The 26,069-nt window shown below is 38.5% G+C and overlaps 1 protein-coding gene across 1 annotated transcript in view; it reads left to right on the top strand.

Annotated features, from left to right (window-relative positions):
• The window catches only part of ROS1 (ROS proto-oncogene 1, receptor tyrosine kinase), a gene marked incomplete at its 5' end in the record, with an annotated part of 72,297 nt that overhangs the window by 4,543 nt on the left and 41,685 nt on the right, over positions 1-26,069 (top strand). The window contains 19 exons of the mRNA XM_080342285.1: positions 736-762; positions 3,580-3,640; positions 4,326-4,474; positions 5,896-6,034; positions 6,524-6,725; positions 7,376-7,452; positions 9,614-9,736; positions 10,638-10,822; positions 11,988-12,085; positions 12,621-13,132; positions 13,737-13,949; positions 14,982-15,092; positions 15,609-15,790; positions 16,765-16,956; positions 21,073-21,173; positions 22,750-22,964; positions 23,293-23,450; positions 24,055-24,217; positions 25,050-25,312. Coding sequence (XP_080198411.1) covers positions 736-762; positions 3,580-3,640; positions 4,326-4,474; positions 5,896-6,034; positions 6,524-6,725; positions 7,376-7,452; positions 9,614-9,736; positions 10,638-10,822; positions 11,988-12,085; positions 12,621-13,132; positions 13,737-13,949; positions 14,982-15,092; positions 15,609-15,790; positions 16,765-16,956; positions 21,073-21,173; positions 22,750-22,964; positions 23,293-23,450; positions 24,055-24,217; positions 25,050-25,312 — 3,171 coding nt within the window. The remainder of the gene's footprint in view (positions 1-735; positions 763-3,579; positions 3,641-4,325; positions 4,475-5,895; positions 6,035-6,523; positions 6,726-7,375; positions 7,453-9,613; positions 9,737-10,637; positions 10,823-11,987; positions 12,086-12,620; positions 13,133-13,736; positions 13,950-14,981; positions 15,093-15,608; positions 15,791-16,764; positions 16,957-21,072; positions 21,174-22,749; positions 22,965-23,292; positions 23,451-24,054; positions 24,218-25,049; positions 25,313-26,069) is intronic.

Below are 26,069 nucleotides of genomic sequence, written 5' to 3'. Positions count from 1 at the left end.
ATGTCCAGATGTAAGACTCTACACTTACCCTTGTAATATTTCTTTAAATTTTTCCCTGCCCAACTCTCCAGCCTGTCCAGGTCTCACTGGATGGCAGCACAGCCATCTGGCATATCAGCCACTCCTCCCAGTTTGCTGTCATCAGCAAACCTGCTGATAGTGCACTCTATTCCCTCATCCAAGTCACTGATAAATAGAGTGAATAATACTGGTCCCAGTATTGTCCCTTGAGGGACTACACTAGATACAGGCCTCTAATATCAAAATTTTCATTGTGTTTGTCAAAATCTGGGGACATTTTACAGTTCATTAAGTTCAACCACTCACCCAGATATTCAGGCAGTGAGAAAGAACTAGTACTTTTCAGGATTTTATTCTACTGGGGCCCGTGTCAGAGTTGTATGCAGATGCAAATGAAGCACATGGTCTTTACTAGATTGATTTCTTGCTTTTATTAAACCGATGAATAAGAATTACCATTGGTCTGGGACAACTGGCCTGATAGTTTTTAACTGCCTTTTTTTCTGGACCTCTTGAAGACATGAAGCTGGCATCATTTTAATGTTGACTTTCTGGTTTTTCAAGTGTGGATTTTCTTTCTTTCATTATTTGCCAGTGATAAGTTTTTGTAGCATACTTTCACTGCAAGAAATTTTTAATTAATTGATACTATCTGAAATACTCTGTGATTATATTTATGCTAATCCTGCATTTGATTTATTTGCTTCTTGGCAGAACAAGACATACATTAGAGCATGTGAGGTAAGTTAAATGCTATCAGATCAATATAAAAAATCATTATTTCAGTGATTACAATGTCCATATAGTGCTAAGAAATACAATGTAGATACATAAACTTATCAATCCGGGTCTACTGGTTTTGTGCTCCCTAAAGCTGAAGAATGAGTTAAGTACTGAATCCTTTCTTTCCAGCATGGTGAATAAGGACATGTTCACATTTAAAACTGCTGTGTAGCAAAGAATATTGCTTTCAAGAAAACAGACTAATCACACCAGTATGGTACAGAGTACAGATAGAGGTCTTGTTCTATCTAGTTTTTCATTAATGCCATCAAAGATGAAACAGGTGAGAATCAATGCTGGTATGACACCAGTTTGGTGAGAAATGGCAACAAAGAGTGGGAACTAGAAGACAAAACACACTCTTGCCTCAGAAGAGTCTCGGAACGAAGTAAAATGCAATTTAGTAAGAGATCTCAAATGGACAGTCTGTACTGCAAGATGGACTGGGTTTACAGTGATAAATATGAGGCAACGAAGTGCTGCTAAAGAGACAGTGCCTTTCTGGGGCCCTTTTAGCATGAACATAGAGTGTACGACCAGATGGGGATGGGACTGTTTCAGGACTGTGTTTGGGACTGTTGAGGTCTCTGTCCGAGGGCTGTACCCAGATGGGAGTAACGTACTTCAAGCAGGAGATGATGGAGTTGGAGGGAATCCCGAGTAGGAACAAAAATGCGTTGGCAAGCTGGAACTTGGATTGAAAAGACTGACTTTTTAAATGCTTTTTAATCTGTGAAATTGTAACCATGACACAGGTTTACAAATATGCTAAATGATGGTTTTGGAGTGTAGGAACAGCCAAGAAGTAACCAACTTTTGTAGAAACACTGAATTAGTGTGATTTTTGTTGTTGTTGTTGGCTTTTTTTTGTTCGTTTTGTTTTTGTTTTTGTTTTTGTTTTCGTTTTTTTTTCTTGTCTGGCCACACAATATGCCAGCTAAATTCACTAATTCTACAAGGGCTTTTGTGAGATGATTTTTCCACTGTATTAGCTAGCTGACTTGACTCCCCACATGGTCAGGTGAGCAGCAGGTCACTGCCTGCAGAGGAACAGGTCACTGTGTCCTGCATGGGAGAGGAGGGTGAGTAACTGTGTAACTTTTCCTTTGGTGTTGGCTCAGCTCTGTCCTGTGACTACACCTTGGGACTGGAATCTGGTAGTATTACTCCTGTTGGATATTATCTCTCACCTAGAAACACGGGAGTGCCACTGAATTCTGTGGGAATATTCACAAGGGCAGCAGAATCTGTCTCATATAGGGGCAGTTCTGATCAATGGAGAGTATGTGACTATTGCTTGTTTTCAGGCAGAGCAGATGGCAAATTTCCCTCTAAGTTTCTAAGGCTAGGAGCTTTAGTAATCCTCTTACCTCAAGCAAAAATTGTGTTTATGGTTCAGACAAAGATGAAAAGAAGAAAGAAAAACACTGCATAAAACAAATGGTCAGAATTGTTTGTCATAAATGAAGCAGAAGGCAGTATGAATCAGTACGTAATCTGGGGACACTATCCCATACAAACTAAACAAGTCTTGGTTGTAAATGAAAGCTCCAGTGTACAGCTGGTAACTGATGTCTGCTAATACCTGCATATTTGCCTGCTCACCGTCAAGATAATTCACTTGGAAGTATTTTATTTCTCTGAATATAAAAACATCAGAAAAAACTTTTTGATACTTGCACTTGGCACTGAATGCCTAGATATGAGATAATGTATGTAGGAACACACTGCTAAGCAAGTTTATAAATCCATCTCACCTGCAACTGTCTTGTTTGAAATAACATGCCTTATCAGTTTCTGTAGGGTGACGGAAGTGTATATCCTAGAATCACAGGAAGAGCAATTAAAAAATTTGCTCACTTAACATAATTAATTGTTTCTGAATGATCTGAAGGTTAATTATCACTTGAAAGGTCGTTGCTGTATGAAGCAAACTTCAATATTTTATAGGCTGAATGAACTTGCAGAATAAAATGAGCCCAAATAAAATACTTGTTTAGAAAAGCTCAAACCATCACTTCTCAAAAGCTTCGGCTTTCCAGAAAACACAACCTTTCAGGTAATTTTTAAGCTACTGAGATGCACCTGGAAAATGTTACTACCTCTTCTTAAGTTGTCTACCTATAAAGCAGGGTAGCACTATATCTATGTTCCTTACCCAAACTGAAACTCTTAGGAGTTTTCTGGTTTTAGGATATGAGCATAGAGAACTCATTGCCCTGGGGTATTTGTTATGTTTGCAGCTTGTAGACATGACTGTACCAGAAGGAGTAACTACTAACAAGGAAGTGTGAATTAGACATGGCTGCTCTGATGAATCACTAATTTCAACTATTTTGAAAACTGACTGGAAATACATTTGAAAGAATGTTCCTCATTCACAGGAAAGACAGGAAGCAGGAAAGAGTGAAACCAAACATGTGGCACGTAGCATTAACAAGTTAAAAAACATTATTTCCTGACTCCATGGTTGTCACTGAATTCTATTCCCAGCTTTAATGTAGCCCCATAGTTGTGCTTTCCACAAAAGGACAGTGTGTGAGGAGAAGAACCCTAATTCAGTGCCCAGTGAACCAATGGAAACGCTCTCAGGAAGTTCTTTGGATTGAGTTTGTGGAACTGCTGTTTTTTAGAATGAATGTAATGACTTCCACAGGGTTTGTATGTATTCAATATATCCACAGGATTTGTACATGTTTAAACTGTGTCTGTGTAACTCTAGGAGGAAGTTTGCCTTTTCACAAAACTAACCAGTGATTTCTGTACCCTACACAGACAGTTTCCTGTAAATTTGGCTGTAGCCGTGCAGAGGATGCATATGGAGTTGAAGCACAAAGTAAGTCTGAATGGAGTCCTGTGTCTGATTCACAGTCTGATAAATTCAGTTTTAACATTATAGTCTTGTTCTACTCTCTGGATTTCTTTGAAAAAATAGGAATGTCTTGAGTATTTTTATTTATCAGAATATTACCACTCCTCTCTTTTCTTTTAACAAATACAATGAAGTTAACCATTTCTTATCGTAAAACTCATTTTCCTCCCTTTCATGGACATCAGACTTTGAAAATTCAACCTCAGCTGTTTAAGATGATACTTTGTCAAGACCTGTCTACTACCTTGAAATCATTGCCAAAAGCTCCTGAGACTTACATGGGAACAACTGGGCTAATACAGTGTTGTTGAAATAGACTCCTTGAAAATGTCTTCAAAAGTCTACCACAGCTTCTCTAGGTCTCTATTTAGCAAAATTTTACTAAGTATCTGTAACTAAAAGGGCATTTACCAAAGCACAGAGTTGTAGTCACATACGCTTGCATTGAGTTTGGCCCAGTTTGGGCTTACTTATCAAACTGTGCTTAAAACGTCATGCAATTTATTCAGCAAAATTGTCAATGTATTCTTTTCTGTCTTTTCATTGGCCTCACAACTTTTGGGTGTGTGGAGTGCCATGCTTTAACCTTCAAGGCCCAGAGATTGTCATGGAGGTTTTTTCTCACTATTGAATTATATTTTCCCTTCAGACTACTTGAACAAACCTAGTGCTCCATTTGCATCTGCCATTGGAAGTCACAATGTCACATTAGGGTGGAAGCCAGCTAACATCTCTGGGGTGAAATATATTATCCAGTGGAAGTTCAATCAGCTCCCTAGAGACTGGAGGTACACAGAGGTAAAGAAGAACATTTCCTTTTACTTGGCAAGGAAATAGGTTCTTGATTTTATTTATAATCCTATCCCATTTCACTGGAGAAAGAAAGGGTAATTTATTACTAGGGTGCAATCATATAAAAAAAAACTCATGAGGAAAGAAAGTAATGACTAGATTTTGAAACAGAAGTGGCTGTAATTTACTACTGAATTAAGTTGTTCCTTTATCTTTTCCTAGCAGTTGACTAAGACTGGTAAAATACTTTGGGATTCTTAGTGTATTTGCAGGACAATGGTTGTGCTTGTTATCTCTGCTTTTCACTTTATTTTAGAAAAACATTGGATAATATGTTAGGTACAAGAAACAGGTTTACAAAATCATGAGTAGCATAGAGGAGTTGAGAAGTGGACAATTATTATCCATTTCCTCCAACATAGGAACTAGGGATCCTGATAGAAACTAGCAAGTGTCAGGTTCAAAACTAGCAAATGAACGTATTTTCTCACAGAATGTGTAGTTCAAATGTTCAGCTGCTTTCTGGCAGATGTGGATGCTAAATTACTAAATTTCAACTACTAAATATTGAAATAACTAAAATTACTAAGTGGAGTTCAAAAAGTGACTGGATCAATTAATGGAAGAAAAAATTAGGTTCTAGTAAATGCAAACATTGCCATTGTTTCATGTTGAGCCATGCGTATAAAATGACAAGACTGGGAGTATTTAAAAGAAATATCACTGTAGGCTTTCTCTTTTTTTATACCTTTCCCTAGACATATATTTTAGTTCTTGTCAAAGACACAATGCTTGGCTTCGTAGACCTTTGTTCTGACTCAGTATGGTTATTCTCATATTATGTACTTTTGCGTCAACTGTACACGTGTTATCTTGCTATCAACTCAATTGGACCAATTTACAGAGCATGGCAAGTTTGTGCCACAAATCAAAGGTAAAGATAATTTGCTAAGCAGGAAGTTCTGATGAATTAATCATCGGTGAAATAATGGGGAACAATTGCTTTGGACCATAAATATTTTAGAGTAACTAGGAGCTATTGGTTCTTGAACTTGTAGTATATATATATCAACAGTTTAAAATACATTGCCCATAATATGTTATTATTTTAGTTTTTTACCTTATTCTTCAAATTTACTATTATACAGCATCCATCCTTCCATACATTTACTCATTGTTTAGATTTGGTAGTGTGTTCTGAAGAAAAGAGAGGAGGACAAGAGAAAAAGTTCTGAAAGGTTGGAAAATGAAAGTCTATGGTGAAAATAGCCCCCAGAATTTCCTCTTATTTAAACTTAGGATGTTACTTTTCAGTATCCTGAAATATATCTGTTGTTGTATGAGACCTCTTTTGCCCTGATAACACTCTACATAGCAACTGCAGATGGAGGAATTAAAAAAATGATTGTGTCTGTGCATTGATCTAGGTAGTATCTGAAAATTCATATACAGTCAAAGAACTTCAAGCCTTCACAGAGTACGTGTTCCGAGTGACTTGGATCATTACATCTCAGCTGCAGCTCTATTCTTCATCGAGTCCCAGTTACCGGACACATGCTTTTGGAGGTAACAAATAGAACTTTAAATTGCAGCTTTCGGGACCATATCAGAAACATTTAGATTTCCTTGTTGTTTCTTTCACGGAAAACATTGATGTTTAATCTTCAGAATGATGTCTATGTTGTCTGCTGGGTAGCTGCAGAAGACCAAACTAAAATTCTATGGGCTCTTTTTATTTGAACTGGAAGATTTAGGGCTACTTCCTGCTTTTAGTTTGAAAAACATGTACAGAAAATAATGGTCAAAATTGTGAAGGCACACTGGATACCTTTGTGCATAATTATGCATGTTAACTTTTTGACTGAAATACATGCACATTTTCCTGGTTCAAAAAAAGAAAGGTTAACCATTGCTGAAATCTTATGCTGTCCATAATCATATTTATTAGTATAAATGAATTAGTAGGTGCGAAACCTAAAAATGTACCTAAAAAAAGAAAAAAACTATTAACGTATTAAATGCCATCCCAGAGTTAATTACTTCTGTCTCTTGCAGCTCCTGCAACAGCTCCTGTCATTGAAGATATCCAAAGTTCAAGTCCAAACACTGTTGAAGTTAGGTGGTCTCCACCACTTTTTCCCAATGGGCTGATTGTTGGATATAACTTGCTCCTGACCAGTGAGAAGCATGAGCTGCTGAGAGCCTCGAGAGGGCACAGCTTTCAGTTCTTCTCCACTTTCCCAAACAACACTTACAGGTACAAAAAGAAAATACAACCAATGTGGCCAAGTGTGCTGTAGCTCTTATTGCCCCGATAGTACAAGATATGCTTAAACACCACTGCTGCACAATTATGCAGCTTACTTATGTTCTTGCCGAAAGCAAGAGTTCCTTCCTTGAGATAACGGAGTTATTCCAGATAAGTTGGCTACTTATGTGCAACTGAGATGGGGAGGAAGGAAAAGCAATAGGTCTAGAAGGCTGCATTTTCTTGGCTGCTGTTTTTCATTTTTTTTAATCTTATGTGGCATGTTTTCTGTATATGCAGGGAATAACAGAGCAATACTCCCTAGCCCTTTAAACATCTGGAAAAATTCCTTCACCTTTATTAAACACAAAGGCCTGCATTCTGCTTGCACTCTTTTGAAATGAAGTTGTATTGCTCTTGAGTCTGAAACCCCATTTTGAATTTTAATTTAGAAGATTCTGTTGTTGCCCCACCTTTGGGGAACTCAGATTTTGGTTGGTTTTATTTTTATTATAAATTTCTCAGGGCATTATATTTAAACAGGCATTTTCTGGAAGTCAAGCACTTCTGTAGCAGCTGCCCTACTTGATAAAATATTTCTCAGGGAATCTTTCAAAAGAAACCTGCAAACCAAAACCTGTCTCTTTTCTTTAATGTAGGTTCAGTATTGTGGCAGTTAATGAGTTTGGTGCTGGACCTCCTGCTGAAGCCAACATCACAACCCCAGAATCCAAAGGTACAAAAGTAGTAGAGTCCTTATCATTGTCTGTTTCTGAGGTCAAAGTCACGTTTGCTGGGCTACCATGTACCTGGCTGTAGAGAATAATATTTAGACTGTAAACAGTGCATGAAAAGTACACTGAGGAGTCAGTAGCATATCAGAGAGACCCCTGTGTTTTATCTGTAGACATTATTGGGCTACACAGCATGGTAATAACCTGCAATGCTAGTAGGCCCAAAGAAATTTGGCCTGAGGTGTATTACAGATGAAAAACACCTCAGTGGTTAGAGACAGTGCCCGACAGGACATACTTTCATTTTCTAGGTAAGATTTTAACAGCTGACAAGCAAATGTATTCTTCTTCTAATAATAAGTACTTAATATGAATCTCTTTTGCCAAAACTTCCTCAGTTATCTCATGTCAAATATAAGAAATCCTGTCAATATTTATTGCTCTTTCATAGCTGTATTTATCTTACTATATTACCTAATTAATAATGAAAGTAATGATACTCTGTAGGTATCGCATTGTAGAAATATTAATTGTCAGAGAAAGGTACATGTTGAGATGGACCACAAGTGATAATTAAATCAATGTTAGCAAAATGTATTTTTAGAAAAGAAAACAAAAAGATGCTCCCCTCCTCCTGAAGAAATCCAGTTGTCAAACACCTGGAAACTCTTCAATTTTAGTAAACACTTTAAGTCTGTCAATCTCTAATCTTTTGCCATTGGTTGGAGAAATTGAGCTTATAGCTTCTCTGATGCTTTTAAAATCTGTTTTGTTTTGTTTTGTTTTGTTTTTTTGTTTTGGTTTGGTTTGGGTTTTTTTTAATAGCTTAGATACTCTCATATGTCCTTATCTGGAGACTCCATAGAAGTTTGCCCTAGGGCTGGCTGACCCTGAGCCATAAACATTTGTGCCATTTGTGAAATGTCCAGGCTGGTACATTTGACTGTGTTCATTAAGCCAATTACCAACCAATTAATTTCAGGTAGAAAACAACCAACCAACCATACCCCTCCTAAACATTTTCTGGGGGTAGAGAACCATTCCACCTCTCCTTCTGAGATAAGGAAGTGATAGTGGCCTCTTGCACTCTGCTTTGGAGAGGTCATTACTGAAATGACTCACTGTGTGTGTGTCATGTGAGAAATGTATGCAGCTCAATCTATGCAGGTTATGCAGGAATTAATTAAAACGGCATCCAGCCACAGTCTTGTGATACCCATATGAGGAAATAATATCTGGTAGCAGACAGCTGTTTAACCTAGAGGGAGAAAAAAAAAAAGGAAGGATTGTTTGGAAACTGCAAGTAGCCAAATGCAGACTTGAAATAACACACCACTTTTGAAAATGACGGTAACTACTTGTGAATCCATTTAGCAAGTGATGTGTAAGGTTTTCAGGGATCTGAGATTCAGAAGCAAGACTAGCTATCTTTTCCAGAGCTATGCATAGCCTAGACAGGAGGTATGGATTTGCTGCAGTGTTTTGATGTGAGTTACTTGCGACTGTATAAGCACGAAGTCACCTTATGTGAACAAAACTCTCCTTCTTGATTTCAAAATCTGTGACTTAAAAAGAAAAAAACCCACAACATTGTAAAAATTTATCAACTCTGAAGGAGATAATGTTATCCCATTATCATCTTTACTTGTGAAAACTACTTATTCCTTGAAAAAAATGGTCAGTTTGATTAAATACATTAAACAAGCGTACTTCCTTTGCTTTTCCCCAGCTCTGTGGGATAATATTCTAGTTTGAATGGGCTTTTCAAAGAGACCCACTTCCACTGGATTTCGGACTGACATGGATGTCTCAGTGCCCTTGTTTCCTCAGGAGTTTGTAGGGCCTTGTTCACTCCAACTTCCTTTCCCTCACTGGGGACTCACTGCTGTTACCTGAAAAGATGGTGTGAAATTCCTGTGGTGCATTCTCACCCAGTGGTGAGCAACCAGAAGGCACTGTAGTGAATAACTCCATCCACTTTCAACATTCAAAGAGTTTACATTTTAGTCAGTCATTGCTAGTGTAAAAATATATATGTACACGTACATAAGTGTGTGCATGTGTATACGCATGTCTATTAGCGCTGTATCTGAGTTAGAAACATTTTTCTCTGTGGTGATTACCTATCTTAATTCTGATTATGTTTTTTGTTTTTTTTTTTAGTTAAGGAAAAAGCAACATGGCTCTTCCTATCCAGAAATCAGTCTTTAAGGAAGAGATACACAGAACATTTCCTTGAAGCAGCCCAGTGCCTGCAAAATGGTATTATACACCACAACATTACAGGTAAAAACAGATAGGGCGCTCTCCTCTCATCTCAAGTATGACTTAGACCTCCGTGTTCACCAAGTATAGAATGAACCTCACCTAGCCTGAGATAGTATCTAGCCTCCCTTCATAGTCAGTGAGGAGCAACAGGATCTTTCAGGACATGATTTGAGCTATTTGAAATGACAGGCATTGGGAAGAGATTAATTGTTCTCCCCAGTGCAACCTTTCCTTCACTGAATCTAGGCAACTACTTCAGAGCTGGACTTTTACATAGTAAGTAACTAAATTAAGATGAAGCCAAAGCAGATGTTTCCCTGTAATTAGTTGGTCCTGTTTGACCAACCTGATCTTCTATGGCAAGGTGAACCACCTAGTAGATGATGGAAAGGCTGTGGATGATGTGTACTTAGACTTCAATAAGGCTTTTGACACCGTTTCCCACAGCATTCTTCTGGAGAAGCTGGCAGCTCATGGCCTGGATGGGCATACTCTGAGATAGATAAAGAACTGGCTGGATGGCCGTGCCCGAAGAGTTGTAGTGAACGGAGCCAAATCCAGTTGGTGGCCAGTCACGAGTGGTGTTCCCCAGGGCTCAGTATTGGGGCCAGTTTTGTTTAATCTCTTTGGAGGAAATGCAAACCGCATCTGTTTGCCCTGGAGGGGGGAAATCAGTGCCAGTTAGTTTGCATGTCATACATACACCCCCTTTCTGCAGGGGAATTGTCTATGATAATGTCACTTACATGGCAAATAGGAAAGTTTCCTTATTATCTGAAAGTAGAAGCGGAGGAGAAAACTGGTTAACTTTTCTCCAATAAAGCTGGCCTGCAGATTGAAAAATATTTCTTTTTAAGGCAAGTAGAAAAAGTAACTGAAAAACTGAAACTTTTTATCTGCACATATCTTTCTATTTTAGGAATTTCTGTGAATGTTTACCAGGAAGTTGTCTATTTTTCTGAGGGAAGTTCCATCTGGGTGAAAGGAGCTACAAATATGTCCGATGTATCTGACCTAACACTCTTTTATGCTGGCTGGGGGAATATTACATCCATCTCAGTAGACTGGCTTTACCAGAGGATATACTTTGTCATGAATGAAAAGGTAGTGCTCTAGGGCTTAATTAATTTCTTATTTCATTTGAACCATTACTGTGATTTATTTTACATAAGAAAATTTGATTTATATATAGATATGCATGCACAAAATATAATTATAGAAATAGACTTTTTAAATTTAATAATATTCACATATTTCAGAGATTTAAAAAAGAAGAAAGGCTTGGATATCAGGTCATATTTAAAGCAAACAGGCTATAGGGAACTTTGAGTCCATGTCTTATTTTTCTTCTTAGGACATAAACCACTTTGATTTTAGCTGCTTTGTTTTTGGGACTGACTTCACAACCACCTCATACCCAATATAAGTGACTTCGTTACTTTATTCTCCATCTAGCTTGTTCAGTTCCTGTTCTGTCTCAAGAAGGAGGTCAAATAAGTAATTAGTGATATAATGCGCTTCAGAATTGGCAAATGGTGTTCAAGAGGGAAAGTGTTTCATACATATGATGACAGCTGAGATTACAACTGTTTCAACTTGAAGTAAAAGTGATGGCAACTCTGCACTGGATCCCCTACTCATAAAAGATCAGTTACTCTAATGGTCAGACTTTGAATGTATCTTTGTAGTCCTCTAATGTGCAAAGAACTGGAAAGTTTCCCTAAATGGTTAGTGGGGGGATTTATTGTTTGTTTTTGTAAGCCGCTTGCCATGTCTGATTTTTTTCACTTACTGCTCAGAGAAGAGGGACCAGGAAAAGCAGTAGTAAGAAAAAGATACAAATGAGCTGTAGATGAACAGGCTGATGCTAGGGATTTCTGAATCCATTGTAGGTTATCGAAATCCCAAGGTATTGCTGCCAGGATCAGAAAAGCATTTGCTTCCCTCTTTTCCCTTCTTTACTAGAGTGTTTTCAAAGCACAGTCTGCCTATACCCCCAAAATTGGGGGTTTCCCTCCAGGCAGGAAGTTAAGATGAGGATGACTGACAGACAGCTCTTTTAGAGTAAGCTGTCATGCATGCATTCATACGTGCCCCACTGAGCAAGTGTTATACTTGGGTGACTGACAACTCAGGAGCCCAGAAGGACCTAAGATTGTCAGAGAGGTGTTTCATTGTCTGATTCCCCTGAAGGAATCTCAGGTCAGCTCATTTGCTCATTAGCAAATGCCTTATGAATCCATCACCAGTTTTTCTTCTCGTTCCCCAGATACATGTCTGCCATTTAGAGAATTGCACAGCAGCTGAAGACATCACTCCTCTTAATGTGATGTCCCCTAGAAAGGTTATAGCTGATCCCTTTAACGGGTAAGTGTCCTCCTTTGAGCATTTGGTGTCAAAGGTGTTATAAAGCTCCTCTCTCATTTTCTTCACTTCATTAGTCATCTAGGTTCCTGCTTCAAACTCTTCCCTTATCAAAACAGAAGTGCAATTGGCAACACATAACAAACGATGAAACAATTGGAACAAGAGTGATGCCATGCAGTATTGTTTTCTGCATTTTCTTCCTAGGGTGTTAGAGGAAATTAAGTATTTCCAATGCATAAATTTGGTTTCCAGACATTCCTTGCTTTTATGAATATGAAGCTCTGTACATTTTAAATGCCCATGCTTAATACTTGAGGTATTATGGAAGAATATTCTCCAATAATCTGCCAGCCAAATCCCCAGAAGGTAAAAAGTGATACGCTTAATTCTTCCAGGATGTATATTAATAGCACTGAAAGCATTTTCCTGTTGTCTACATAAAGACAGGCACATCTCTAAGCTGTTAAAATATTTGTGACTCATCTACGGAGTTCTTGTGCTGTAGTTATTTGGGTCTATTTTCCTCCATGGCCAGCTATATTTTCTGTCTCCTGGAGGATGGCATATACAGAGCAAACCTTCCACTCTTTCCTGGCACTGCCTCCACAGCTTCACCAGTAGTGAAATCCGGTGCTCTGAGAGACTTCATGATCAGCTTCCAATCTAAGAGACTTGTTTTCTTCAACAAAACAGAACAAGCCTTTGTGTCAGGTTTTCTTGATGGTTCTGAGCTTCACACACTGCGATCACACATGCCACTTAATGATGTGGAGAGCTTTGTTTATGAGGATGGCACATTTACCGTCACAGATGGCCAGGCAGTTTACCATGAGGAGGTCTCTCCAGTGGGGAGTTCTAGCTTCAATGAGTATGTTGTGGATTGCAATTTGGCCTATCCAGAGTACTTTGGCTTTGGCAACTTGGTTTTCTACGGAGCATCTACTCAGCCTTTTCCTTTACCAACTCCTCCTCGTTCTGTCACGGCACTGTTTGGATTGAACCAAGCTGTGATCAGCTGGAAACCACCTGAACACACTATTGGAACCAGTAAGTTTGGTTGTTTCTTCCTGAAAGTCCAGTCCTTTGGTTTCTAGAAGAATAATTTCCTGGTTTATCTTCTCCTGATGTGCTTTGGTGACTTCAGTTTCTGATTCCGCTGAAAGTTGTGCAATTACCTGAATTTGAAATATTTAACCAAAAATTTGCCAGTAGAATAGGTAAATTGTCTGACTAAATTAATACAAGTTTACATTGCTAATTCGTTTGTCATCTTCAAGGTATTTTAACAAGTCAAGTAGCAGTGACGTTGGTTGCTGATGTCACACAGAAAATGCAGGCCAAAGATGTAGTGACTCTTGATCAGTGACTCTGCTATAGTCTCTGTCCTCTGTGCATGTGTCTTTGAACAGCAGAAAATTACCTGGTTGGGGAAAATGTTTATTCTTTCAACTTCATTCTTTGTGAGGGATTGAACCACTACTCTTGGTTGGTCACAGAGTGAGCAAGTATAAATTTTTAATTTATCCCTTTCCTAATTCCCCTGATACTGACATTTTAAAAATGACCCTCCAACATTCAGTTTTCTCAAAGAATGCACATCTTCTGTTACAGCTATCCACTCTGTAATAACATGATCGTTTCTATCTCATAGGTCTGTCTGCCTGGCAGAACTGGACCTATAATGTGAAAGTGTCACCTCAGCACCCATCTGAGGAGGAATGGATTGTCTCAAACATTAGTGACACAAGGTTTACAATGAAGGATATGGCCAGCTTCATGACATATGAAGTGTCTGTTAGAGCTGTGTCTCCTGCTGGTGAAGGACCATGGTCGGAGTCATTTAGAGGCACAACTTTAGCAGAAGGTGAGAATTGTTTTGTCATGCAGGAGAAAGGAAGAATGAGTTATGCATACAGCTTTCCACCTGTTGAGGTCCAAGCTTTGGGCAAAGCCTGCAAAATGAGGGACACAAAAAGAGTTGGTTTAGAACAATTAAATAATACAGGATAAGTAAATTTGCTTTTAGTTAAAGTAGCAAGATTTTCAACTACAGTAATGGTATTATATACTATGTATTTCTTATTGCTACTTATATACATTTTTCTAATGCAAATACACTATCAAACACATTATTTGATACGCTATCAAATGAACAGCTATGAGAGGTGTTATTCCTTTCCTGTTTTCTGTAAAGCACTTCCTATGATTAAGTGGTTTGAGCACTGCCTTGAGGATTGATGACAGTTTCTGGGAAAGTGCAGGCTCACTGAAAGCTGAAAATCACTGGTTTGAGAGTAGATGCTAGGGGAAGTGGATGTGTGCACAACATCTGAAGTTTGTAGACCTTGTAGACCCACAGTGGTTTTTAGGCATGTAGTAGGGTTCCAAACTGTCTGACTGTTCCAGATCTAAACCTGCTCTGAATCTGAGTTTCTCAAATGATGATGTTTTCATGCCTTTCTTCTTTGTCTGTTATTTCTTAGGGCAGTGGGGATTGGTCTCTTCTCCCAGGCAGTCAGCAATAGGACAAGGGGGCATGGGCTTAAACTCTGCCAGGGGAAATTTAGGCTGGATATTAGAAAGAAATTCTTTACAGAGAGAGTGGTCAGGCATTGGAACAGCCTGCCCAGGGAGGTGGTGGACTTGCCGTCCCTGGAGGTTTTTAAACTGAGATTGGACATGGCACTTAGTGCCATGATGTAGTAAACAGACTAGAGTTGGACCAAGGGTCGGACTCGATGATCCCTGAGGTCTTTTCCAACCCAGTCAATTCTGTGATTCTGTGATTTAACTGGGCTTCTGTACCTTTCAAGAAACAGAAACCTTTGGTGTTGGAAATATAAATATTATGCATCAAATATTGGTGTGTACAACTGCAGTTTTCTTTCTTTATCAGCTGAAGAAGAACCATATATATTGGCAGTGGGGGCTGAAGGGCTCTGGAAGCAGCGGCTGGATAGCTATGGGCCAGGAGAACTCCTCTATCCTCAAATAAGAAATATTTCAGGTAAACACTAAACAAACTACATGCTGCTGCTACAGGCTTGTTGGCATTTATTAGCTCTCCATAAGTTTCATCAACAGAACTGAAAGACAAGAGTTTTCACTGCAGCAGTCTAGACTTGAATGCAGTGCAGTGCCGCATCTTTGCTGAGCCAAGCCTTTGTGTTCATCTGCTTTCTTCTACTTTATGGATCAAATTAATCCTTAGTGAAACCCTGCTGACATCACTACAGTTACAGCAGAGCTAAAATCAACTCTCTGAGCTAAATAGTTCTGCCTCCAACGTTGTAATATATGTCATACGTTTATAATCATCAGGGCTATAAATGTACTATATATGTGCATTGTATTCCTGTAAGGAAGTATCTGTCTTCATGTTAACTGAGCGTAACTGTTCATTTGTATTGATTTTTCTTTCAAAAATATGTGGTTTTTTTTTATTTACATGTTTGTGAAATGCTTTATATATATATTTTTTTTTTTAATTTTTATTTATTTATTTATTTATTTTTTCTTCAAGACTTCGACTGGTATAATGACACTCTTTACTGGATTAATTCCATGGGCAAAGTGCAGACCTGGTCACTGAGCAAAAGAGAGGGCACCACTGAGAATACTTATATATCTGACATCAGAAATGCAAGAGTGTTGGCCTTTGATTGGTTGAGTCAGTGCTTGTACTGGGCTGGTAAAGCAAATACGGTAGGTACAGTTGCACTTCTTGAAAGGAAAAAAAAGTGCCTTTAAGTCAGTAAGAAAGACTGTAAAACAGTGTTTGGGAAGATAATCCTTACTTCTTGCAACCTGAGATGCACTTGGGCCTTTGCTATTACAGTGTAGAACAAGGAGGCCTTTTCTGTGTGATTTTCCAGAGTTGTACAAAAGTTTGGGGTAAAATGTTCACTAATAATCACTAATGCAGGATACTGAACTTCAGGGGCAAACCAGGCAAATCAAACATGCTATCAGCAGTTTTGTTGTATTCAGCACTGTAAAAAGAAGTGAAGATAGTGAAAATGGAGGCTGCCAAGTTGATCTCAGTTAAGTAGTAGATGGACTTTACTTTAATCCCTATATATGCAGCAAATTTGACACAATTTGTTTACAGAGAGATTTTCATGACTGGCCTGTGTACTGTGATATTTTGCAGATCACTGCAGATAAAAAAATAATTACAATTGCACTTTGTACTCTCTCATATCAGGAACATTGACATGCGAATTATTTAAAAGGTATCTGCCTTCAAAATTGCAGTGCTAATTTATGCAGTGCTGTCAAATTATGCCTTCCATTTCTTGTAAGTGCAAAGTCAGAAGCTGTTTTAAAAACTGGAGCTAGAAGGCCAGATTTCACACTGCCTTGCACCCTCATTTACACTTGTGAATAGTGAATAAGAAGTGGGTGAGAAACTCTGTCAGACAGAAGGCTGCCAAAACTGGGAGAGCCAAGGGGAAGAGATATTTCAGCTTTTGCTTTTGTTACTTTCTGGCAAACATTTACTAATAATTTTGCCTTATTTTTCATCCTTATACTTGGAATGCAAAAGGTTAAGCTTTGAAAGCTGAAGGCTTACATAAGCTTTGGCTAAACAGATGTGGAAATGTCACTTATGTATACTCAATTGATCATGGCCGATAACTTAGGTGTGATGCTAAAAGCAATTCTTTTGTCCCTAGATCTATAGAAAATCGCTGCTGGGAGGCCATATGGATGTTGTGGCTCATGTTGTGTTCCTAGTGAAGGATCTAGTAGTGGATTCAATAAATGGCTATTTGTACTGGGCCACGATGTATTCAGTGGAGGGTGCAAGACTGAATGGAGAGGAGTATCTTGTGTTACAGGAGCAGCTACAGTTTTCTGGTAAACAGGTGAGTGATTTTTTTCTTTTTCAGTTGGGGATGTGTGGTTAGATCTCTTGAATATAGTCAGTGTTCATCGTTGTCAAGATCACTGTGTTATGACCAGAAAAATAACATGCTTACAATATTGTTATATCATTTCAAGAACAGGATAAGAATTAATTCTTGTAACAGCTGTACCAAAATTCTGGCCTGTAATTCTAAAGTCAGACCATTGCAACAAAATGTGATGTAAAAGTTGTCCTTATGGCTGTAATGCTGCTTCTTCCCATACGTGAAAGTTACTTGCTTTTTCTAGTTGTCAGTTCTGGCTTTCCAATCAAAATACAGAGCAGGAACTCCATAGCATCCTGCCTCTTCTGTGATGTTTCCCACCTCACAGGTCCTGACAAAGCTAATTTGGGGGGCAGACACTTGCTAGGGACACCAGAGTGGCACTTCATGCTGCAGAGGTGCTGCTGCAGAGACAGCTTTTGCTCATGCTGATGAAAGGGGGGGCATGGTAACTGGTACCATGCCTGTGCTTGCTTGCTTGCTTGCTTGCTTCCTTCCTTCCTTCCTTCCTTTCCTTCTCCTCTTCTCCCCTCCTCTTCCCTCCCTCCTCCTCCCCATGTAGCTGGGAGAAGAGTGATGGATGACCCAACTCCCTGATAAGAAAACCCCCTACTGCCACAAAAGGTACTGAAGGACGCTGTGAGTCAGTAGGATGGGGACTGCAGACCCGGTGAAGCACACAAGGTCTGACGAACCTATGAACCTTTCCCAGCCTGTATCCTGAGCAGCTCAGGCCAAGTGACTGTCCCATCTTTTGCAGTGCTTTTACTCTATGGAGTCTCTCTCAAAGAAAAGCTGAATGCTCTCCACCTCAAATCACAGCCAGTGTGGGGTTTTACCCTCTGTCCCAAGTGTTAGACTGCCACAGAAGAGGTTAAGTTAGCTATGTTATTGCTGCAACAGCTTTCTTTAAAACACAGCTCTTGCTAAAGAAGCCTTTAAAAAAAAATTTCCATCTGCCTTGCAATTTGTGCTCCAATTTTACCTGAAGACAACCTCTCTATTAAAGACCCTTTCTAAACTTTAGACATCTGTGTTTCTTGGTTACCTTTGTATCATTGCCGAGAACATTTCCATTTACTTTCCTAAAGGAGAAGAGACTGATGCTTCTCTGATTATTAAAACAAAAGCCGGGCTTGGCTTAGTCTCTGAAAGGCATTTAACATTCAGAAAGGCCAGCCAATCTCACAGATCCCTGTTACATTGATGGGGGCCTTGGAGGCAGAGGGAAAGCTGGTTCTGGTGTTTGTAAACCTAACTACAGAAGAACTGAACAACTTTTGTCACGTCTGTGCTGCAAATGGTCACTGTATTTTCCACGGCTCTTCACGGAAGCTGGCTGGTGTGGACTGTCTTCACGGGAAGAGACATGCTGTCCCAGCTCAATAGCGCACTTACCACATACCTTCTGGGTGATGTGTTGCAAAGCACTGACAATTTGCAGTTTATTCTAAGCAGTGAACATCACCTTCCTCGCCCTTTTCTTCTGTTTGACTACCTGTTTCTCTGAATTGCCTCATGCTAACCTTAAATTTTCTTGTTCTTGTTTTCAAGAACCTTGGCAGCAATAAGACTGCTTGTCTGTTCCTGTCATTTTTTTTCTGCACCTTTATGTCAGTGATACCAGCCTTCAACCATCCACTTATTCACACCTCCTACAAACAAACGTCTCCTCTCCTGCTTCGATGCTGCCCCTAATCTATGCACTGACTTCCTGAACTCAGCCTCCTGCTGTGATGTGTACAGGAAAAAAGCCAAGTAAAAATGTCCAGTTTGAGAAGTGACCAGTTATAGCTGACAGGTGTTTGTTCATTAAAATAAATCTAAAATAAACCCAAAATAAACCTATCAGGAAAAAGGGCAGTATAACGTTATTTAAAGGTGGAATTACCAAGCTGGTCATTATGTTTTGCACGAATAATAATATGTATCTTCCTTACATAATGGAGTCCTTTATCCCAAAAATAGTACCTCTTACCTCAATATTAAAACACAGATGTAATAGTTATTTTTTGTTATCCAACACTTAGAGCATGTTCTCTGCATAAGTGGTTGTTACTGGTATTTGCTAGCTCTTTTTCTAATAAAGAGTTTCTGCTCAACTTGTCAATACAGAATCTTCATCAGTATATAGCTGTATCTTGTTTTAGCTTGAAATCTGACTTATAAGAATAGAAGTGACTACTTTGTAGATGACAGATTTCCTAAACAAATATGAAGGCAGAGCTTTGAAAGTCTAATTTTTTTGGCTGAAACTAGATCCTTTATGACAATTATTTTATTTTCCAATCAGTTGTTTAGCTTAGCTAGTGCGCATTGGCATAGCTTGATTGATTTTGGCAGAGCTACTCTGATTTATTCCAGTTTAGGATATGGCACAGAATTTCCAAAGCCCTTAGTAAGTCGTTTACATGGTACAACGTGCCTTGGACATCAATACTTTATAGGGGAGCAGCAAAGTGTGTTGCATGAAGGAGGAGGTAGGACCCTCTCAGTGTGGCCTCTTAATATTTCTGGTCAATGGGTATTTCAAGAAGCTAAATTTATCTTGCATCTCATGATGTGGAGTTACATTGCATGTCCATATCATGTCCAGACATTCATAGCTCTCTTGAAATGAAAAAAGTTTGTCTATTTTTGAAGTGCAACAAAAGGGAGGTGGTAAATTGCTACCTAAGTCCTCAATATGAATAGTACCAGTATTTCTTTGCCTTTTGTTAATGGGGAGAGAGGGATCAGAAGAAAAAAAGATGGGCACATCTATGGGAAAATGTAATAGTTGCAGAAAATAGTGGGACAAAGAAAGAGGATCCAAGTGTTTCAAAAAACCAGACAGATCCAGGAAGATGTGATTTGGTGTTGAGCATGAGAGGGAGAGTAGGTAAATGCGATAAAATATAACATGCTTGATTAAATATACACTCAGGCACACACATACTGTAAAATATTTTTAACAGGAAAATCTACAGAAGCAATCATTCAAACCTTGATTTTCTGACACACAATGTCAACAGAAATATGTGAAGATTGTTGTTACATAAGGACCAACAGACAACTAAGGGATGTGGCATTTGCTTTCCTGTCATCATCTTCTGCAGTTTATTAACGAAAAGTAAAAAAAAAAAAAAGTCTGCTCCACTTACATCCATAATGGAAATCTAAGCTTATAAACGAATACCTCCAACTAGTGTTTGGATGAGAAGTTTGAGAGCTGCCAGAAAACACTTTCAGAGAAGCCCCTAACAACTTGTAAGCTGTGCTAATGACTGAACTTGATAATATTTAGCAGACTAATTTGTGGAAGCAAATTCTTTGTTACTCACAGAACAGATTAACAGATATCTGATTTCTATTATTTTTGCATATGGTATTGAATATGTTGTTTACTGCAAGAGCAAGAAAGCTCTATTTTTAAATATGGGATCCTATTAAAAAACAAATCTTGCACCTAGTTTAGATGAAGATGAAATATTGAAGTAAGGAAAAGGAAGATTGTTTCATTTCCCTCCCTGACTCTTATTTAATAATAAAAGATTTACAAAAATGTAAATATTTGAATTTCCCGTTTAACCAAAAACATCAATAAAAATTTTGCACATATATTCCATAAACAATCTAACACATTAAATATTTTATGCATAGCATCCAAACTAAAAAACAAAGACAAAATATATGAAATACTTATTTCAAAAAGTGAGTTTGACTTTCAGACTGGACATCAACCACCTGTTTCTGATACAAAATATTAAAATACAACAGATGCTCTGGAAATTTTGATAGCTAGTTTCAATAATCTCTTGATACACCATTGTCATAATATCAGAAGTTCTCAGATACTCCAGGGGTGAACACTGCCTAGAAAATGCTGCCTAAAAACCATTGTTTGCTATAACGGGGTGTCTACCCAACACCAGATTATTTTCTAGTGCTACTTCTCTTTGTGTTAGAATAAAGCTTCACAGTAATGTTATTTTTGCCAATAATATTTTTGCCAAAGAGCTACTCATGATGCTGTCAAGACATCAGAAGAGAAGGCATGTTTAAACTGCTATTTGGACTTGTTTTCCTCAGGTGGTTGGTTTAACTTTGGATCTCACCTATGGTTTTCTCTACTGGCTTGTGCAAGATAGTCTATGCCTAAACCTATACAGAGTTTCTCTTTGCAAAGAAGGGTAAGTAAATGCATAGCAGAAATAAGAAAGTCTGTATTTTCTAGTTTTTGTGATACTCTTTAAAAACAAATTTCATGCAGTGCTGGGCAGACTCATTGCTAATTTTACAATGAACGAAAGAAGAGAGAATGGTCACATCTGACTGATGGCGAACTACATGTTGAGATGGTTGTTAACATGGTTTTACAGTAAGAGTATGGATGGTATGAATAGTATGGAGTATGAATAGTGTGGATGCTTAACTGAACTGAGGTTATGCTCATAAATTCTAAGACTTAGCTTTAGGAAATAATCACCATTTATTTTCTATTTTATCTTGACATTTACAACAGCTGACAGTTTTCAAGTGCCCAGAGCTGTAACTTGCTCATCTTGCATGGAGCTTAGGACTTGAACTGACACCACTTTCTCACCTGAGCAATCAGAACTCAGCAGGCTTTCCTCTTCAGGACCCTGAGCTTGAAATGGCTTCATTATTCTTGAAAGGCAAAGTTTTTTTAAAAAAAATAATAAACCCATCTTTATAGGTCAGCTTGAATATATGCTAAGACCTCGAGAAAAATGGTAATTTGTTCTTTAAGCAGCAAGTGCATGATGAGTGGTGGCTCATGAAACTACATTTTTGCTTCTTTTCATATGGAGAGTATGGAGAGTGCCTTTTTTTTTTTTCCCCCCCAAGCATCAGGTTAAACCTCTTAAACTTAATTGAACAGTATCTGTATTTGCATGTGCTCATGAAGTTGCTGGCTTTGTGTGGAATCACCTGAACTTTCTGATTTTAGACTTGCTATGATTAATGGTAAACATTAAAAGAATCAAAATGTGTTCATTACTTTTAGTAATAACATGTATCTCCATTATGAACCAATTGGCAGCCATAAATCATTGTTCTTGGCATGCCAGAACAGTGAGATTAGAAATAATCCATTCTAATGGACCTGATAGCCTGTGAAAGCTTTTAAAAATTTGTTTGGATAGCATATGTCTAAGAGGAAATACATTTCTGACATGGCAAAATGATGCCTCTTATGCCTTATTTAATCTTTTACCCAGAAGACAAATTGAGACCAAAAAAAGGCCTGTAAATTTTGACATAGAAATAACAAGACAGATTAAATAACCAGTGAGGTCGGTGGAGGAAAATGTTAACAGAGTTGAATAAATAATGGAAGGTTATCAAAGAAACTAGTAGGGTCAGATTAACTGGGAACTTGCTGTAATGAAGCAGAATGAATCTCATGCTGTGAAGTAGACTCCACTGTTTCAGTAGGGCTGATGTTTCAAAATCTTTAATTTTCTACATACATACAGCAAAATATTAAGTTGTTTTATAATTGTTTTCTAAGGAGATCAAGGGAATGAAGGCTTTGTTTTGTGGGTGTTCCTGCAATGTGCCATTCGGAAAAGTGTTCTGCTGCAGAGAACTTCATGAAAACTTTTTGAATTATTTTCCTGCCTCCTACATGAGTATTAAAAATTTGAATGATGAGAATCTTATTAATGTGTCAAACATTGCATAAATTTTGTTCTCTCTACACATGTTTTCAGTTTGCTAAACTCATACATGTTTTCACAGTTGTGGTAATGCTATCATCACAGAATTTGTAGCATGGAGTATCTCAGAAGTATCTCAGGTTGCACTGGAATACTACAGTGATCGTCTGTTCTGGATTAATAGTCTTCAGTTCATTACAACTCAGGAAGTCAATCAGAGCTTTAGCATTCCCTTCTCACAGCCAGCAGAGTTTGAAGCCTTTACACTTGTTCACACATCACTTAAACCTTTGCCAGGTACATTATTTTCTCTATCTAAACTCCTCAATAAAGGTGCTCATTGTCACCCCATAATTCTTCATTCTTGAAATTCTTTGGCCATTTGACAAAAGATAATAACAACAACTTATTAATAAATATATCAGACTATAACTGGATAATGTATAATTATAAAACTGATGGGTATGGCTAAAAAGAAAACATGGTGGTTTTAGTCATGGTTTCTATCTTATGACAGCTTACAAGATTTTCCATAGTACTTTAATATTCTAAGTCAGGTTTGAAAAGTCTACCTATTCCTCATATTCTTTAAATTATTATTATTTCTTCCTCTCTTTGTGGATAGGAAATTTTTCTTTTACACCCAAAGTGATTCCAGATTCAGTGCCAGAGTCTTCCTTCAGGATTGAAGGAAATTCTTCAAGTTTTCACATCACTTGGAGTCCTTCCACAAATGTGGACTGGGGAACGGTCTTTTACTGCACGGGATCAAAAGCTCTACAAGTGAGGATATTCATGCAATCTCTCCTTATTATCCACATGTATTTCTGTGTCTGCTTGCTGGTGTACATATTTTAAAATCAAAATACCGTTTATTTCTTCTCCGGCATTTGCAAATCAGTCAAACAATGAAACTAAATAGTAAATATAAAGCAAGTTGTCCTGTTTCTCCAGCACTGAGGCCGGCACAGGAGGAGCACAGGCTTAGCAGTAGCTCTGGGTGAGCTGCTGGGGTGTGAAGAGTGGGTGAGAAGCTCCCAGTGCTCAAAGTGTGAGAAAGCCTTTCACAGTAAGTCAGAGACAAGAAGCGTCCTCTGAGCTGCCAGTGGGACAGCCTTTGTCTGAATGTGAAATCTAGCCTTCATCCATGCTTAATTTCAGCATGTTCAGCAGTCTGTACTTTAAATCAAAGGGCAGATTGCTAGCAGATTGCTACGCATCACTGCAGTGCCACAGGAGCTGGTGGAAAAAAAATCACTCACAGGAAGAGAAACTTTGTCTTGAATTAGTTGACCAGACTGGTGAGGGAATATTGGAAAACTGAAGGCCTTTCTGAGAGGGAAATAAATGCTTTGTTTTATTTTTTTCTGTTTTGTTTCATTCACAGTCGTTGGAGGGTGAACAATGGCTCCATCACCGTAAACTGACAGTGCCATCCTACCGAGTTGACGGCCTGGAACCATTTGCACTCTTTGATTTTACTGTCACTCCATACACATACTGGGGCAAGGCACCAACAACATCTGTATTCCTTCGAGCCCCTGAAGGAGGTACCTGAATTTTAAATACCATTCCTCACCTGTAACAGGTACTGGAACCAGGTCTGTGTCAGCAAGTGAAACCCTGGAGAGAAATGAGGAGGTTCATGGCTAGTCGGCTGTAGGCAGAGTTGCAAGGACATGTTCTTGAGTATCTTTGGCAATTATCTACTGCACACAGAAATGCCTGCAGCAGCAGTGATAAAATTTGGAACAGAAAGTGCATGACAATATGCACCATGTGCCTATGACTCTGAACAAGAAAGAGAAATTGAGATCCATTACCATGACCATCAAAGGCTGCATGTAATATATTAACTGCTTATTAAGTTTTTACTAAAGGTTATGCACTTTTTACTTCAGTGTTTAATTTTGCACTCATTCAGGTCAAAGTCAAGTCAGCTAAAATATAGTGCTGAGTGACTGGAGCGCTGAGAAAGCTTATGCGCTGCAGCAGATTTTCAAGTGGTGAGGAGAGTGAATACAGTACACTCTATACTGAGAATATTCTTGCAGCTCCATTGTTATCTACAGGACTTGGCTAAATAGATGTGTCCTAAACTAAGTGCAGGAGTGCATTTTTCTCTGTTTATACAGCTCTTTTTTGCTAAGCAAGTTAAAATCAAATACCTACACACCAATGAGAAACAGAAAGGAATTACCATTAAGTTTCAGATATTCTTATCTAATTTACACCTCACCAATTGCTATCTGCTTCTGCCAGCATTGGAGCTGTAAAGTTCAGGCTCAAAACTGAAAGAGTTATTTATGAAGTAGAGCTTGTGTTTTAATAGGAGTACTTTGCTCTGTATTTTTACCTTTTATCTTTTTTTCTTTGATACAGTTCCTTCAGCCCCTACGAATCCCAGAATATATGTGTTACGAAATAACCTATATAGAAGTGATGAGAACGTCCTTGTGGAGTTCAGATGGGACAAGCCCAAAAGGGACAATGGAGTATTAACACAGTTCAGGGTTTACTATCAACTATTGAGTCAGAATGGCACTGCTGACACCTCCACAGAGTGGAACATGAGCAACATCAAACCCACCCTGATGGTCTTTTCTCTCAAGAGTGTGCTTTCTAGCCTCACAGTAAGGTTTCAGGTATGAAAAATTACTGAACTTAGCTCATGGTAGATGGTAGATGTTATCAGTGCAGCCTGATTGGTTTGCCCAGGAGATGGTATTGAGCTTGGGGCAAGAACTTGTGGTTTTTGCTTATGGAACTGCTGATTCGCTGACTCACCTTTGGATACCTGGCTTAACCTTTCTACATATTGTATTGTTCACTAAATAAGGTGCAAAACAATGCTGCAATATATAGGTTTGGTGAGGCCCAAAAGAACCTTTTCTAGAGGTCTCTCAAAACCACCGCTAAAAGCTACAAGTTAAACACAGATTCTGCTGAGCTAGTGGAGCGAGACAGGTTATTAAAACAGAGCCACAGAGTGAGATAAATTCCCCTGCTGGAGAAATGCAAGGGCTTGCATGGCTTTCATAAGAAGAGACTTCCACATTAAAGCTTCTCAAGAGGTCATGCTTTCATTTTGATAGAAGGTTTAGAACACACAGATTGTGTGCTTGAAAGACAGGTTAAAAACACGGGAGCATGTAATAGGCAGGGTACTGATGGGAGAGAACACCATGTTGATTGCAACATCAACCAATAGTGGTAACTACTCCAGCCTGGGGAAGAAGACAAGCCTGTCTGGTGTCCTTTGAGCTCCAATTGATAGATGCAGCATAAATTGTCACTCTCTGGACCACTGCTTAAAATTCTCTTCATAGCCATGGTCCAGCCCTGAATGCAGCCTTTAAATTGACCAGCACATCTTTTGGTCAAACAGAGCACATGGATGGG

The sequence above is a fragment of the Nesoenas mayeri genome, assembly GCF_963082525.1.
Source record: "Nesoenas mayeri genome assembly, chromosome: 3".
Lineage (NCBI taxonomy): Eukaryota > Metazoa > Chordata > Aves > Columbiformes > Columbidae > Nesoenas > Nesoenas mayeri.
The sequence above is the reverse complement of the archived record's forward strand: the minus strand, read 5'-3'. Positions and strand labels throughout refer to the sequence as shown.